The sequence below is a fragment of the Peromyscus maniculatus genome, chromosome 16 (assembly GCF_049852395.1).
Source record: "Peromyscus maniculatus bairdii isolate BWxNUB_F1_BW_parent chromosome 16, HU_Pman_BW_mat_3.1, whole genome shotgun sequence".
In the NCBI taxonomy this organism is placed as follows: Eukaryota; Metazoa; Chordata; class Mammalia; order Rodentia; family Cricetidae; genus Peromyscus; species Peromyscus maniculatus.
Genome location: NC_134867.1, coordinates 4,405,658 through 4,424,337, shown reverse-complemented (window position 1 = coordinate 4,424,337; position 18,680 = coordinate 4,405,658). Strand labels below are relative to the sequence as shown.

General features: G+C 34.8%; 1 protein-coding gene across 3 annotated transcripts in view; it reads right to left on the bottom strand.

The window, feature by feature from the left end:
- The window catches only part of Grik2 (glutamate ionotropic receptor kainate type subunit 2), a 609,237-nt gene that overhangs the window by 347,278 nt on the left and 243,279 nt on the right, over positions 1 to 18,680 (bottom strand). For all 3 annotated transcript variants that reach the window (XM_006983740.4, XM_016002308.3, XM_006983741.4), the window contains exons 5-6: positions 5,072 to 5,253; positions 217 to 270 (exon numbers count right to left, since the gene is read on the bottom strand). In XM_006983740.4, the coding sequence (XP_006983802.2) occupies positions 217 to 270; positions 5,072 to 5,253 (236 nt within the window). The remainder of the gene's footprint in view (positions 1 to 216; positions 271 to 5,071; positions 5,254 to 18,680) is intronic.

Sequence of the window (18,680 nt, the reverse complement as noted above, 5' to 3'; positions counted from 1 at the left end):
AACTGAAATGGTATTATTTCAAAACCATCAGCATCCCCTCAAGAGTTATTAGTTCTGTGTCATGATTCCTTGCAGATTGTATCAAAATAAGATAAGGTAGAAATGTGCTATTCATTACATTATTTCTTCTCACTCAAAACCACATTTACACCCTTTTTATGAGTCATGGTAATAAAATCTACAGCATTATATTTTATGTTTTAATAACTTACTTACCAGAGTAGTAAATATATAATGATAGTATTCTGTCATCATTCCCATAGCTAATGCCTAAGAGGTAAAGAATTAAAAGAAACAAAAATATTAACATTGAAGGTTTACATATTATGAAATATATTATTCCAGTGACAGGTAATGATAAAATATACAATTTGATGAATAATTAACCTCAATTACTCATGGTACATAAAATTGGACCATATTTAATTTTCCCAGTAGTAAAAAAAATTAGTTGTTATTAAAAGGATGTTTGAACTAATTCTTCTGACAGCAAAGCTATTCCTTAAATGTTTGCAATGGTAAGGCTGATAGTATAACATTTCGACAGCATTAAAACTGATGTCAACCTTGATATTAGCACGTCTGTTCCTTGTGTTTGCAATATACGCACTACAAATATCCTAGAGAGAGGCATCCTTTTATTTGATCTGCTTTTTTGAGATATTAGCAAAAAGAGCTGCAAAGAACAATGTAAAATTATACCTTTTCTCAGCACCTGAGACATGGCCGTAACATTAATGAAGGAAATATTAATCATAACTTGTGAAAAATATGGATAATTAACAGAATAACTTGGCTTTATTCAAAGATCAGGTGAAAGTTACTGTTTTGTTTCCCTTTTCCACAGCTCTCACCCACTTTTGACGTCAATGATCTTAGATCAAGTACTTTTTGTGTTAAAATTTGCAGTGATGAGAAATATGCCTGTCTTTTCACCTCTAAAAAAGAGGGAACTGAATAATAACTGACAGTGAGAACTGAAACCCATGCATTGTTTTAGCTGAAGGAAGAGTTCCTAGTTGGAAGCACGTATTCTCATCTAATAGTCTCCCCAACACTATTAAAGATGCAAAAATCATTTGCTAAGTAGCTTTCTCAGCTACAAGCTGTGTGCAATGAACAGGTGAGCTTCTTCATACACATCAGTAGGCATTCACCAATTAAGTAGAATAGAAATTATAATTTTTAACATGAGCCATTCAGTGAAAAAGAATAGCCACTTCAAAAAAATAGAACATGTAATAATTAATTAATGCTTGGCAAATCAAAGACTTAAACACAGAAAAATTATTTAGGTAAAAAGTCACAGATTTCTTTTTCTTGAGTTAATAACAATTCTATAGCCTCTGGTCAAGTAATTGTAAGAAAAACAAAGGGATATTTTCCTCATTAAACTTTTATATTATCTGCTATGGTAGAGAATGTTTGCTGCCAACAAACGGTGCAGAAGCCTGCTCTTCTCCACAATCAATCAATGGCAGGTCAATGGTATCCTTGTTTCTAAAATCATTAGCTCAAAATGGGCAGAAATCGATAAAGAATAATTACTACAAATAAAATATCATTAATATTACTAAAGTATATCAAAAGTTAAATAAGTATACTGAATATTTAAACTATAAAAAAGTTATAATGAAGGTTCAACTATTATATGCACTGACAGGAAACTAGGCCTTAACAAAGATAAATAAATTGCCCAAAAGAGTAAAGATGAATTCATCAGTATTTGGAGTCTAGAACTGACTAAAAGACATTTGGAGACACGAAATGTGAGAACAAAGTTATTCAAGTCAATGAGCACCAGGTAAAATGTATGAGAACTGTCTAGGCTAAATGCACATAGATCTTCATACTGCAATAGGTATATTTATAGGTTTAGCCTGAAGTGAGAATGGCAACTACATGCCTGGTCTGGAAATTATGACCGTTGCTGTCAGAAGGGAATGTTTCTCTACAAGACAAAGTCGGCTGTGGTTCTATTCTGTATATGGAATACAGGATTGCCACTAGAGAGTTAAAGAAAGAAAGAAAGAAAGAAAGAAAGAAAGAAAGAAAGAAAGAAAGAAAGAAAGAAAGAAAGAAAGAAAGAAAGAAAGAGAGAAAAACAGCAGCTTAACTCAGTCCAATTCAGCTTAAATCTGATGCACAGTTCAATGTTTCAGGAGACACATCCCACGATCATGGGTCTCTATTTATTATGCCTCCCAACTCCATTCTAACCACCACAAACTAATGGTATTCAATTTGGACTTCTTCCTACATATTTATCCATGCCATTTTATAAAAGTATATGTTATATATTCTCAAAATTATGAGAATTCTAAAAATATATGAATTCTAAGAAATCCTCCCCTTTCCTTGATAATTTGTAACTCCTAGCATTACAGGGCAGCATGTGAAGCTGTGCTGGGGCACTGGGGACCGAGCTGAGCCGTGGTAAGGGAGTGGGGTGGGCTTGCTTCTGACATGAGTGTTCCACTGGAGCCACAGGTCTCTTCTTCACTACCTTGAAGAGAAGTCTGTAATATAAACTGAGATGGTTTATGGCTTTATTTGACATTTTTCCAAACTTTGATTTTGAAACCAAGAATCAACCATAAACTATAATATATGATCTAAAAATATAAGTACTCATCTGGTAACCTCAGAAAAAGAGGACTATTATCTCAAAGATTAGTTTAATAGCCACTTGCTCTGTTTCATTCTTTAACTATGCATCAATGCGTCTTCCCAAACCTCAAACTACATAAAGAAAATATATCTGCACCTTCTTGACTATGATATTATGTGAGAAGCATCAAAAGAAATACATTGTAATATACATCATATTTTGAAGAAGACCAAAGATTAATTTGTTTAAGATAAATTAGGGATCTGAACTATGAAGCTATTTTGGCATCCAGTTAGATTTAGTAATAATATTATTCACAATAATATTGTAACAAAAGTGAAGGCCAGGAAGAAAATACGTATCAAATATTAATTTTATTTTATAACATGCTGTTGTGGGGCGTATTTTTATTAGCTTTTACATTTTTTTCCTAGATGAAGGTTTTTATTTCACGTTCTCTGATCTCAACTTTGAAGTCCTTGGTTATGTTTTTCCTATGTGATAGAATGTCCTCCTGCAGTTTTACTTCAGAGTATCTTGGTTTTGCCCTAGGGAATCCTCTGTCAGAAATTTGAATAGAGGTGGAATTATCTGCTTCTAAGGCATGGCCATCGATTAATGCATGAAACGTGCCTCTAAGGAAACTTAGTAAGCCCTGAGCTTCACTCTCAAAGGTCTCAGGTAAAAAAACGCAGTTAGTTTGAAAAAATATTTATTTTTTTTTGAAAAACAACAAGGTTAAGCTGACTAAGGCTATCATTTTTTTACTTTTCCTAATAGTTATTAGATGGAGCACTCTTTCTGAAAGCTCATTTACTTTTGCTGTTCAGCTCTGAATGTATATCTTTGGTAGTCCTACATCAGCCAATGTCAGAGACCACAAAGGAACAGTGATTACTGTAGTCTCTGGCTTACTTCCGGCTAGCATTCATATAGAACCCAGGACCACCTGCCCAGGAATGGCACCACCCACAGTGGGCTGGGCCCTGTTCCCATCAATTGGAAATCAAGAAAATGCCACACAGGCCAATCTGATGAAGACAATATCCTCACTGAGTATATTTAAATATTGTTTGGGGTTTGTCTTCATTTTCAAATAGAGTAGGGTTTATCTAAGGAAAGATATAAAATAATGGATACACCTAATAGGAAGAAGAATGCACTCTGTTATTGGAGGTTTTTTCATCTTCCAGACAGCAAGCACAAATCAGTTAGGTCTGGAAAGAAAAACCTGATCTATTGCTTGTTGAAGGCCCAGAGAACAGGTGCAAGCTCATTCTCTGTCAGGAGTAAAGAGAAGACTGTTTTCCTAAATGTGATCAGGTGTTGTTTGGAAAGCATGTGAAAAATCTTCACTTTTGCTTTTAGTGTTTATTCCATTATTATAATCATACTGAAACAAATTAAAAACAAAGCCAAGCATAATCCCTTATATACTTTATCACCTACATATAAAGCTAGAGCAATATCCAAATCAATGAAATATTTCACTGCAGTGAAACCAACATTCATACTGGAATATTGGACAAATACATGCTTAATAAAACAACCATGTTATAGCAAGCATTTGTTACTGGTAGTTATATTTAATGGAATATAACTTGACATCTGAATTTTCACCACTCTCCACTACAGGTATTTTATCCTATACTCAAAGGCTTAAAGCACAATTTGCTAATTTACCCAGACTACCACAATGTTAACTCAATATTTTATAAGATTAAAAGACAAAAACAAAGATGTGAGTTCAAATCCACATTTTATGACTCAATAAATACATGATGTTCTGCATTTAGTCTTCAGCACCAACCCCTCATTTATAAGAGAGACTACTAAATAATTCCTACCCTCTAGATTGCAGTTAGGATTATATAGTGTTGATGTAACATTATTGTACTTGTTGCTGTTTGAAGTTTCCTTTCAGGAAGGCAAGGCTTTATTGTGGAATGAATACTGAGACCATCACTTGGTTGGGTGCTGACTTCTCTGCACTTTCCTTGCTAGTGCATGCTGTTCAAGTCACTTAGTCTCTCTGAGATTAGACTGAGATAGCCCAGTTTCCTTTGGTTGTGAGGATGGTGGAAAAAGAGCACATATGTAAAGCATTGGATACTAGATAGAGGATGAATCTGTCTCATCTTTGTCTGTTTTATACTACTGGTTGGATATGTTATTCATGGATTCTTTTTTCCCTCATTCTGAAAAAAAAATCTGCTACATTAATCAACAGTCAATTGAAATTAGCTTCAAAATTGCAATGTTGTGAAGACTGTCAATATTCTTATTACATTTTTCCTAAAACAAATTAACTGAAAGTATTTGTCAAATTTTCTATTATAAAGTCATGCTAAAATGATTTCTGTGACTTTATAATGATGTAACACTAAGTCATTGCCTTTAAAACATAAGGTAAAGAAACTTCTATCAAAAAACTAAGAATTTAAGTAACTTAAAGTTTACCTGCTTTAAAATGCCTGCTGCCATTTCATGGCTGCAGTCGAAGATCACATGGAACTCTTTGCCTCTTTTCATTTCTTTCAACAAAGGCTTTGCATCCCTTGTATCAGCTGGCAGCTGACGGATTTTAAGTCGAAGATTGTACCTTGATGGAGCTTTGATGAGCTCTTGCAAGCGAATGAGACCTTTAATAAAAAAAAAAAGATAGTAGAAGCCAATCAGAATAGCTCATAGAATAATGAAATGTAAGTCTGAAGTGTGATTATCTTGGTCACATATAGGTACCAGTCTTAGAATTCCTCTTTTTCTATTTTATTTATTTATTTATTTACTTATTTATCTATTTGTCTATTTATCTATTTATTCATTTTAAACAATGTTTAGTTATGTCAGTATGGCCTGAAACTGATTATGTAATACAAGATAGCCATGAATTCCAAGTGATCTTTTTGCCTCAGCCTCCTGAGTTTTGTATAACTTTGTCAGATAAACATACCAATATATATCACTTCAGATACTAAAGAAATGTGCACTCTCCTAGACAAACATCTTTCAATTATGGCTCAAAATATATCTTATCACTAATCTATTTCAGGCAATCATAAATTATTTTTAAATATTATTGTTATTTAGTGATTAATTTTCAAGTACTTAAACCCATTTAACATTTGATACATAAAACCCTGATACTCAAAAAAGAGCACATAGTTAAAATGTGTCACTGAATTGTGATTTGGATCAAGTGAAAAAATGTCCTGTCTCCTCCTACTCTTCATTATTACATCTGTAAAAACAGCTGTATATTTCTTTCACTGTCTTTCTACTTTGTTGTTGATATATTGTGCACCCCAATAAACTTATCTGGGGATCAGAGAACAGAACAGCCACTACATTAAACATAGGGGTTAGGCAGTACTAGCACATGCCTTTAATCCTAGCATTCTGGAGGCAGAGATCCGTGTGGATCTCTGTGAGTTCAAGGCCACACTTGAAACAGCCAGGCATGGTGACACACTCTTTTAATCCCAGCACTTGAGATCTCATGTCTTGCTTGGGAAAGACACACACATCCCTGGAAGTGATGGCAGGAAGCAGAAAGGTATATAAGGCCTGAGAATCAGAAATTAGAGGCTTTTAAACTTTTAGGCTTGTAATAGCAGTTCAGCTGAGATCCATTCAGATGAGGACTCAGAGGCTTCCAGTTTGAAGAAACAAAATCAGCTGAGAAGTTGTCGAGGTGAGGTTAGCTGTGGCTTGTTCTGTCTCTTTGATCTTTCAGAATTTACCCCAATAGCTGGCACTGAGGTTTTTCTTTCTTTCTTTTTTTTTATTTATAATACCATTTAGCAATTCGTATTACACTACTTTCTATGAAGAACTACTTTGTTGAAAATTATAACCATAGTGGTAAAAAAAAAGATTTGTAAATAATGTATGTTCCCCCTTTTCTCTTTCCTTTCTCTATGTGTATGTGCATGTTACCTAATTATATTTGGTAACAGTGATGGAAACAAACTCCACAATTAAAAATCCACTGTGTATTCAAGGAGCCTACCAGATCATGAGGATAAAACCACAATTTGTTATTTTTAACTAATCATAAATATTTTTAAATATTTTTATTTTAGTTAGCAATGTAGTAGCACCATAAACAATATTATGAATGTTTTTGGAGATCCAAACAATTACTAAAAACACAAGGTAATAATAAAAAAAAACTTCTAAGAATCACTCATTTAAATGATCTTAGATTTTTTTAAATCAAAATGTCTACCCTCCTCATAATACATAAATGCAAACAAAACAGATACTAACCTTGACTGGATAAAAATAAGAATGCTATTCAGCTTACTTATTTTAAAAGATTATTTTATAATTAACCAAAGTCTACTCTAGCTTGGGTTTTGGGTTTTGTTCTGGGTTCAAAATTTGTGTTCAATGATTTGTGTAGCTTTGTGCAAGGCTCTGAGTTCTAATAGCAAAACACTGTCTATGCATTAACATATAAAACACAGAAAGAAACTTGCCTAAATTGACCTTCAATAAGTGACAATTTGCCATTGTTGTGGTATTGGCCAACATGGAAAAATACCATATATTTTTAAATCCATTCTTGGAATACTTCTTTCACTGATTTAGAGAGGAAAAGCCTAATTTCAAAAACTTTAAAGAATATTTTGGGAGATTCATTCGTTAACAAAGGAAAAGGGGAGCTATCAAGTCACAGATTAACTCAACAGTTTGGACTGAAAAAGTTCTACTGACTTAGAAATAGACATTTTCAGAAGAATGGTGTTTGCAGAGCTCATCCTAAATATACAGCCTGGCAAGTATTTTCAAGTCTTTTAAAAGCTCATGTGGATAGTTCATTGAGCCATCAGGTACAATAAATGTTTACTTATTCTCTTCACACATATACATCCCTGCTGGCATTAATGGAACAGATTTCAGTTTGCCAGCTTCCCTGGGGAATGATATTGAAGAGTGAAAAAAAATAAATCACTGTTGCTAGTAGGAGCTGCCATCTCTTACATGAGAATTTGAGTGAAATGTTGTCTTCAGTTATTCCTCTGACATGTGTTTTGTGCATGATTTCTGTTTGGAAGACACTGTTTCATAGATAATCATTGGAATAAACATTTTTATCTAGTCTTTAACTGCAACTAATAGAGGTGACGAAAGCATTATTATACAAATGTAGTTTCCATTGGCTTTTCACCCTTAAGTACTTGAATAAAAATGTCCCAGTATTTCCATAAGAAAGGAAGACTCTGGAGAGCAGCTTGAAGTCAAGTGGAATCATGGTTTTATATCCTTGCTTTCAGTCATCTTCTACATCAGATGGCTGGAGTTCTCTTGTGAATTCTAAGCCTTCAATTGCTCTATTACATGATACAATTTCTCATCTTCTCATATATCCTCTTTTTTCTAGCCTTCCCCTTTCCTAATATTTTAACAAAAATTCCTCTCTAAATTTTAGTATTGAGAATATCTTGAATAAAAGGGAGAGGACTAACAAAATTGTTTCTAATGCATTTAAGACATCAAGAGAATTAATATTTCCCTATTTATTGTATGTGAAATATTTGATAGCACCCCACTAATATACTTGGTCGGATAAACTTTTACTCCAGTGTATCTTTTTATTTTTAATTATTTATTATTTGAGATAATATGATTACATAATTTCCCTCTTTCCTTTCTTCCCTCCAAACCCTCCCACATACCTTGTGGGAGCCCACAAAGGTTTTCTAGTGAGATCTGAGCTTGCTTTACACAGCAGGGTTGCATTAGGGGATGGCTTGACCACTTTGGATGGTCACCAGGTGTCTGGAGTGGTCTGCACTTGGCTGTGCTGGGGGGAGGTCTTTTGCTCCACCCCTTGGCATTCTGTTAAAAACCCCTGTAGTACAGACAGAAGGGGCTGGTGGGTTTGGACTCAGACCTTCCCAAGGCTGTCCTGTGTTTTCTAACTCTCTCTCTATGTATATATACTTCAATCCACAAATTCCTCATTTCTCATTTGCTTAAGAGTTCCCTGGGGGAATAAGAGGGAGCTGGTCTCGCTCAATACCCCTTTTTGTGTCTTTCAAATTCATATACTATTTTTCATTAATTGCTGTTACATATATATATGTATATGTATATGTATATATACATATACATATATATGTATATATATACATACATATATCTTCCTAAATACATAATAATAAATAAACACAAGGTGAGCAAGGACAACAAATGTAGGCATGCTAATTGTAGCCAATTAATGAATGCTGTGAGTGGAAAAGTCTTCTGCAGGGAAGAGCACATTAGTTTATTCCACTTTTTGTATGTTTCCATAGTACATGTTACTAAGTCCTATCCATACAAACATAAATTGTATCTCAAACTATCCTACCCAATACCATGTTACTGTACCCTCCAGGTAGGATAGAGATTTCATCCAAAGGAAAATGAACACAAACCTTAGAAAATGTATAATTACAAATTAGCTATGTGTTTCTTCTCTGTATCATTATATACCATGCTACCTAACCCAAATGTCCTTCCATTTTCAGCTTATGACATGGTAACATGCTATATTTTTTTCTGAAAAGATGTTCTTACACAAACCTACCATATGCAAACAAATATAAGTAATCTATAAGACCTATAAGATTTATAAGATCATCTTTTTCTTTATCTAGGAAGAAAATCTTTCAAGCAGTTGACATGACTTACACATAGCCCTGTTTTATATTGACTTGGTGATAATGGAGAAATTCAGTAACACATATATTAGATTTAATAAGGGGCACAAACATTTTGCTAAAAATATGCTTCATACAAATTCTTGGCAAACAACATTTCAGAAATATTGTTTACTTAACAAATTTGACAACCAATTATTTAATGGCAGAATAGAATTGTAACTCTTTAAAACAGACTTTTAATTAAATACCCCCTTTCTTTTGCCTAATGAAATTAGTTTATACAATGATAATAAAAAGAAACACTACAAGATGGGTTTCTAGAATCTAACAAAAAGCACTCCCTCCAGTCACCTCCTTATTTGGTAGATGAGGAAAATCCTGTTACCTCTGAATCTACCACTACATGAGTGTTGTTGGTTTTTAACCTTTTTATACTCTTCTTTATTCCAGCAGTGGCTGAAATCAAGGTTTTCTTTATCATTTAGGGACAAGGTCTGAACTGCTCTTTTCAAACATGGCCATCGATTTAGCTTTTACAGAGAATCCAGAAGGAGCCATTACACACACTCCAGTTGGCATCCTCCTCTACAGAGATCAATCACAGCCACAACTCATGTAGGCTCATGCTTCCCTAGCCCCAGGAAGGGAGTCCCCAGCTTCCTCCTACACCCAGGTATCCATTTTAATAGCCAAATGAGCTAGAGTTTTGCCACCTGGCTGAATATCCAGCCCCATTTATCAGTTGGTTAATATGGTCTTTGTGCAAGCTAAGTTAGACTCCTACCAAATGCATTCTAAAATTAGCAAGGTGAAATATGGCTGCTCTGGATTCCATGTTTCATCATCACCTCCTTGTTTAAGAAAAAAAAACAATAGATGAGGAGCCAAAGCACATTATTTTGATGAACTATTTTTAATAGAAAATTTTAGACTATATTGGTGTTTCAAAACAAACTGAGTAATATATGTATACCCATAAAGTATATTTTAACATGTTACTGCTATAAAAATAAGCAAGATATCCAGTTATGAAAAGAATTTATGACTATATATATAGTTATAATATCTATATCTATATATTATATATATAATATATATAATCAATAAACCATTCTTTCCTTGGAGCGAAGTATTTATGTTCACAGGAAATAACGAGCTAACACACTTTCTATAAGTTCCTAATTTCCAAATGGAGAGGTTTTGCCAGACTGTTTACCCAAACCACAGACCTCTGATTTCACTTTTATTGTTGGAATCTGTGGCTTTTTCTACTGGCTCCTGTGAGGTAATATCTAAGACTCCAGAATGTTCTGCCTTGAAAGAGTATTTTACTTAAGTAGATGCCTTGAGCCAACAGGGAAGGATATAATGATGAACTGGAGGTGGGTGCTTTGTGTCATTTAATATTAATTAGCTCAGGCCCCAGAGTGGTTGAAGACCATGTCAGAGCAGAGGGTTGTCATTCATATTAACAGAGTCAATGCCCAATAAAAACTATTTGCTGTTTATGTAAAAGCACATGTTAGCTTTCCTTGTTGGCATACCACATGAATACTTTTACAGGTGATTACATAGAAACATGAGCATTATCTACAAACACTGAGTGGAAACTGGGAGCTTGGAGTTTCATCTTCTTTTAGAATTTGCTATAGGTGCCTCTGCTCAGGGATAATTTTAGTCTGTGTTTTAGTTGTCATGAATTGTAACAGCAAGTGTAACAGCTTCCATTGAATTCTGTGATTCATACCAAACTTGAGGATGATCTTCACCACACTTGAAATTCAAGTTGTGATAGAAATCAGAGTCATCACGGAGGACCCTGAACTTTGTATCTGCTGTAAATGAGACGGTTAGGAAAGGATTTTGTACTCCAGAACAATGTAATATCTCACTCTGATATCTGGTAGATACTCTAGATATAAAACAAAACTGGCACTTCAACTGTCTGCTCCCTAAAGCTGTTTTTTTCTCTTATGCTTCTATGTAGGGTAATGAGAAATACAACCTTTATAACTACAAATAAAAGACAATGGTGTCTTCTCTAATTACTCTATTTCTGAAACATGCCATTTCTAGCTTTCTAGCAAATCCCTTCAGAGTTATTTTAAATATTCGCAGAAAATGACTGGAAATGGCATTCTTGAGACACACATTATGTCTTATATGGGTTACTTATTATAAAAGCCTTTTAAATAAGCCTTATATGTATGCCCATATAGCAAGAGCCTATGGGAATCAGAGATTTTTTTTGAGCAAGAAGTTGGAAATGAGGAAGGCATACACAGGGTTCTGGTGCAAAACTGGATATCGTGAGAATAGCTAGATGGAGCCATCCTGAGTGTGCAAGTGTATATGACGTTTTAGATTTGATTCAATACACAAAGAATCCCAGTGCAAGGTGCAGTATGACATGATGTGTCTTGTTATTCTGAAGGCCTACTAAAGGCAGTCAGTGTGGACCCAGGTAACTTGTCCATCTAAAGTAAGTTGATTCAAAAACACTGCTGAAAACAGGATGTAGTCTTACTGGCTAGTTTCTCAAGCCTATCACCTCTGTCTTGGTTTCATGGAAAATCTACAAGATCACCAGGCATTAAGTGGACAGAGTTCCCAGCTGTTATGGCGGAAACTTGGCTCAGGATAAAAGATGATCTGAATATTATCTGAAAGCAGTACATGATTGCTCAGAAAAGATGGAATTGAGGTGATATGAGAATTATACTTGGGTTTCTAGCAGGAAAATTCCAAGGAAAGCAAAGTGTGCCAGGCTGACTGTTACACCTAAAGTCAATACCAGAATATATTGACCTTGTGCTTTTTTCTTTCAAGTAATTATAACACTATTTAAAAAATATATTGTGCTTTTTTTTTTTTTTTTACCATGCCTACAGATAAACCCTCTGGCTTCTTGAGTCAGTGTCTGAGTTCAGGGTGTACAAGGGTCAAATTTTATTCAGAATGCTTCAGTTTCTGAGAAGCTAACAAAATAAATGTTGCAACTTGAATTTTTCCCCTCATGTTTATTAAAATTTGCTTAATTCACAATCATGGCATTAGTGTTTGATTCAAATGTACTGCTCACTAGGAGCACTGTAGTCATTATATGTTGTGGGTACACTGTTAGATTTGTCTGTCTTTTATCTAAAGTTCCTCTGTCACAATCAGGTACCTGCTGTACATGAGCTGATGTTTATTGTAATAAAATAAAGATGATAAAAAATTGATTAGCTTAATTAATAATTGATAGTAGAAATTTTTGTCAGGACTCTCTTGCAAATAATTGTCTGCAGATGCAATTCAAACTACACTGAACCAGAAAGTCACAAACTTTCCCCCGTACTGAAAATGAATGTCAGGATGAAACCAGGAATTCTGTGTTTGTTATACGTTCTTCAATCAAGATACTTCCATTCCTACTTAACCTCTTGAAATTACTGAGATATTGTTGTGGGATATTTAGCTATATAAAATGTGTTACACTTGTTTATGATGTGTAATATTACTTTAATTGTGTAAATGTGTGTTACATTTGTTTCTGCTGCATTTGTTTAACAATGTAAGGATTGTTACATTTGTTTACGCTGCATTTGTTTAATTATAAAAAGATGTGTTGCTGTTTCACCTTGCCTGACTAAGGCACGTGATAGGTCTGATAAAAAGGTGAACACAAGGTCAGCTAGGCAGAAGAGGAGAGTTGAGGCTGGCAGACAGAGAGAATAAATAGGAGAAGAAGTGGAAGAAGGAGAGAACAAGGGAGAAAGAGGGAGATGCCTGAGACTAGCCATCCATCCATCCCCAGCCAGCCAGCCATGGAAGAAGTAGGAAAAGTAGGATGCACAGAAAGAAAAGATAAAAAGCCCTGAGGCAAAAGGTAGATAAAGAGAAACAGGTTAATTTAAGTTAGAAGAGCTAGTCAGAAACAAGCCTAAGGTAGGCCAAGCATCCATAACTAATAAGAAGTCTCTGTGGCATGACCTGGGAGCTCGGCGGCAAACTAGAAGAAACAGCCTGGTACAGCATATGACCAACAGAATCTCACAACAATGATAAGAAACTTATGAGGTTTCTGTCAAGATCCAAAGAAAGACTAAATATTGCCTAGGCTGGGTTGTTTGCAGGGAAGGAAGTATTGAAGTTAGATGCTTATGCCTGTGGCATCCAAAGTGGTAGGAAGAAAATGACCCTCTCCTGAATGGTTTATACCAATAACTCCCACAGAGTGACTCTAGTCAAATCAAATAAATACAAACCAAAATCACAAAACAACAATATTTTATGAACTAAATGAACATCATCACTGTATAGATTTTTTTTACTGGCATTTGGTAATTTGATTCTAAGACTGTTTATAAAGACACTGGTATTTTTAAACAGACTGGAAACCTTTTAAGAGTAATACAGGTAAGTGCAGTTATTAAGGATGCCACACTTAAACCAACAACATTCTGGATAAACTAAGAGCTCTGTATACTGCTCCCCTTCGTTCTTAGCATAATTTATATTTCCTTTCACATATCTATCACCGGCTCTCCTGCCTATGCAACTGCCCCTTCCCCAGTGGGACTGACATACCTCATTGTTCAATTTTGATAGCTACATTGCAGACTCCTTTGTCTCCTGCCAACTGGCTCAGACATACACCTGTCCCTCTGTCACTCTCACTGCCCTCTCAGCTTGTGATAACCCAGCGCAAGCTCTCCAGACAGTGGCTGATTAGGTAGCTTGCTGTCCTCTAATCCCCACTTGTGTCCAGGTCAGCATAGTTATGAAGCAGCAAATGATCCTTCACAGCTCTAATGTTGGCTGTGTCCCAGGATGCTGCTGTTATTGGTTTTATCCTTCCACTTAATACATCAAATATGATTTAAAGTTGACATTGACAGAACAGCTTAAGAAGCTTTATGTGGTTATATCCATGGTTGACAATAGTTATCAGAACTACTATGTGTTGAAGAAAATGAGGAGTAGAAGATGACTCTTTAGAAACTCAGATTTTATCTTATCTTTCATTGTTCCAGAAGAAAACCCCATTAACCCCAAAGCTTTCAGTAACTGTGCTCATTGAAGATGTAACTTACATTATGATTGCTTGAAAATGTGAATGTATCAGGAACACATGGTAGCATGGACTCCATGATTTGAACTATAATGTAAAAACAAATACAAAAGTATGAACAGTAGATATCTGTCATTTATGAGATTAGAGGGTAGTGATGAAATACATGTACCAATATACTATCTACAGTGAACAATAATGGGGACATCTCTAGAATGTAATAGACTGGTAAGAAATGATATCTAAATTGTTGCCCATTTAGTTAGTGAATCGGGAAGAATGAACTGGTGAAAAATGAAACAATTTTGAAAAGCAGTATTATTATACAGATGATAGATAGATGATAGATTAGATAGATAGGTAGATAGATAGATAGATAGATAGATAGATAGATAGATAGATAGATAGACAGACAGATATGTTCACAAAGACTTGTGAATTGTTTGGTTGATGCTGTTGGAGATCCAAGTATATACTGTTCTTTAGGAATAGATCGGTAATGGTGGGTCAGTATCAAGTAAAAACACTTAATAAAGGCCCTAGTTTAGATTGTACTTTATGAAAGAACTATTGTGGTTATTTTATAAAGAAATGTGGCTTGAATATGCAGAAAAAAGAGAACTTAGAAAAATTCAAGAGACTTCATAAAACCCAATTGTGGAAACTCAGTCTTTCCTCAGAAACAGGAGATAGGTACGGGCTGCCTTTACTTCTGTTCAGACTTGTGAGTTGTCCCTGTTCCTTTCTAACAAGAATAGCTTTCTCCACATATTGTTCATATAGAACACAGGGCTATCATCAGAGAGTTTCCTTGTCATAGATCTCACAATTTTCTTTTTCCCAATTTCAGATTCCTCTAAGAGAACATCAAGTTACCCTCAGTAGGTCCATCCCTAGTCTAATGAACTACATAGCCCAGACTAAGACTTTCCATAACGTATGAACATTGTTAGGGTTTTCTGTCAGTCGCATGTATCTCATAGTTCACAATGAAAAATGAAGGAATGAAATTAAATTAAATAATATGGGTTATATTTTCATAAAGAATTTTTATGTGACGATCTAGGAAACACTTAATTGTATAAGGTATTAATTAAAAGATGGTCATCTTTGTTTTTCATCGGTTGAAATAAGAGAATAGCAAAGAGCACTCTCTATATGTCCCCCTTCATCTCAGATTCTATAGCCCTCTTACCATACAAAAGGACTTGCTATTGTTTCTGTGGAGGTGGCATCTCCTATGAAGTGTAATTTAGTTTTCTTTTAACAAAACCAATGTGACTTTGAGTTTTATATCTTGTCATTAGTTCAAAAGTCTTTTTAGCTACTCCAAAACACATGCAACATGGTGAACATACTAAGCTCATGTCAATTCAGGCTGGTGTATCAACATATAGCACTAGAAATCCAATCTATTTGTTTATAATTGCAGGCATGGCAATGCTTGAGGTAGATGTATATCTCCAGTTATACAAGGAACCACATCATCATAACCTGAAGGTTCCTTGATAATTAGTTTAGCATCAGAACAAACAATTTGATTGATAAATGAAATGATCATAGGTAACCATAGGTAACTAATACTTAATTAAGGCTTGTATTTTACATAGAAGAACTATGCAAAGAAGTAATATTTCTATTCTTCATATTCAGATAAGCTTAAAATAATGGGTTAATTTTGAAGCTGGTGGCTTTTAAGTGGCAGGTCATATATGGTTTCTCCAAATCCAACATGCAGTGTATTTATCATTAATACATTATGCAATGTATCTAAAATTGTCACTGGTCTAATTGGAAGTAAAAGTTAAGAATTTTCCATTAAACATTTTGGACAAATATTGTCTTTATTTTAATAGGTGAAGACATTAAATTAAAATGAGCTGTTGTTTTATTGTTGTTTTGTTTTGCCATGCTTAACAAAGTATCAAAGTTTTCTTCTAAAAGAAGTCAACTTCAGAATTGATGAATTAAGTACTTACAACATACATTCTATTCTAATATAAATTTCCACTAGAAAATATTTCTGGCACTTGTGCTATATGGATATATATGTTTGCATCCACATTTACAGTTACAGAGAACCTAAGTACCCACGACTGAGTAAAACTGAAAACATTCAATTAGAGCTTTAGAATCAGAGGTACTGTGAGATTTTAAAGAACTGTTTACTAGTCACAGGAAATCAAGAAGTTGGATTAAAAATAACCTGTTTGTCACTCAAAGTTCCTTAAATATAGCTTTCATAGTATTCAAGATTCAAATATGGTAATGCCAAGTAACTCAATCCCCTGTCATAAAAATGCCATCTTCTTTTCTACTTCTGATAAAATATAAACCTAAAGTTTAAAATACAAAGTTATCAACATAATGGAAACTTAGCAAGGTGAAGAATGAGAACAGGAAATATCTCAGAACAGAGGTGGATAGGAGATAGGTTGAGTGTATAAAATGGTTCAAAAAGCAGAAATAATGGCAGAGTCAGTGTCAGAAAACTGGTCCAGAGGCTCTACTATATCCAAAACTAAGACTCAGCCATGAGATATGTTGATACTTTGAATAGGCATAAAACTATTAAGTTGAAAGTAGCAGCATAATGAAAGTAGAAAAAGACTGTAGTAGCAGCATAGGCCCTCTACTCCAACAGCATCCTATAGCCAAACAATACAATTAATTTTAATGTAGGCTACCGTTGAATTTGAATATGCTCAAGGGTGAGGGAAGGTGTGACATAAAGAGTGAAGTATTATCAACTGTGTTCTGTTGGATTTCAGTGACCACACTTTTAAAAATAATCACATTTGGACAACTGTTTCAATGTATAATATAGAGGACACACATTCACCCCACTACACCTCCTACTCTCATTTAATTTTATTGCATACAGCATTCTGTCTCTATCACATCACTGAAACTGCCCTTATTGAGATTACCAACAATACTGTAGTTCTGTAGTTAAGTTTCATCTTTCATTTCTCTTGACATATCAACAATACTATTACTAGTTTGATACGATCTACTCATTTACTTCAGGAGGGCCCTTTGTTCTAGTGGCTGCATTATCTTCTCATCTCCCAGTTTTCTTTGTTTATACTCCCTTCTGTGGTTAACTAGCTCAGTACATGGCTCTGTACTACTCTCACATAAGTACTCCAGCCCAGACCTTGCTGGATCTTAGACACCTATAGGCATTGGTTTAATCCACCACATCAGGATGCTGCCAGGATCTTCAGATTTAACATATTTCCAAACCTGAGCTGTTCCTGTTCCTATCTGCCTTATGAGTTAGTTAATGGCAACTCTGTAGGTTCCTATTTTGAAGTAAGTGTGCATTTTATCTAGACTGCTCTTCTTTCAGGACCATGCTCTCTCACGACAGCTATTCTACTGAAAATTGAAGACCTCTCATGTTATACTTCAGATTCCTCATACATTGCTGTTTATTCTGCTGTACTAACCACTTTTCAAAGTATTTTATATTTCTGTATTTGTAACACTAATTTTTAATCTCTATGCCCCCCCCCCACTAGAATGTAAACTCCATACAGGGAGAGACTTGCACCTGATTAAATTTTGAAAGATGTTCAAATACATTTGTTAAATGAATGAATGACATGGCATGATCTTTAATCTTGAGAATCTTGCAATCCACTTTGGAAAATGAATTATACGTTAAAAAAAAAAAAGAATTTCTGCCAGCATGAGACAGACTGTGCCAAATGATAACTGAGTAGAACAGACCCAAAGTGCTCAGGCATTGTTTTTTTTTCCCCCTAAGGATTCAGAAGACTGGGCTCAATTTGAATAATTTGTTCCAAGAGAAAATTGATCATAATCTAGGGAAGCAAAGATGGGAGTAAAACATTTTAGATGACAGCAATTTAAGGCCTCAATGACATTTTATATTGTGATTTAAGGGGAAGCTATTTGTTGCATATATATCAAGAGTTTATTCCAACTGGAGTTTTCTTTCTTCTTTGTCAAGTACAAAACAATGTCCAACTAACAGGTCTATTGCTTAATGCATATGTGGCATATGTTACCAGGTCTGGGGAGGGCTATCCAGGGAGATAGAGGAAATTCATCTGAAAGCCCCATTTCAGATGCGATTTTTTTTCTAGTCAGAAAAAGCAAAATAAGGGGAGGGGGAGGAAACTGAAATAGTTACTTAGAAACAAAGAAAAAAATAAAAGTGGGCCAAGGGAAAAGCTTTTAGCAAATGTGAAAAAAAGCCACACTGGCACCGATGATGGGCCACTTAGTAGTGATTATTTATAATGGAGCAAAAAGGGGAAGCAGGCGCTCAGAGACACAGGCAGGAGTCTTCTAAAAGAGGCCCTGGGCTTGCCAACTGTCACTG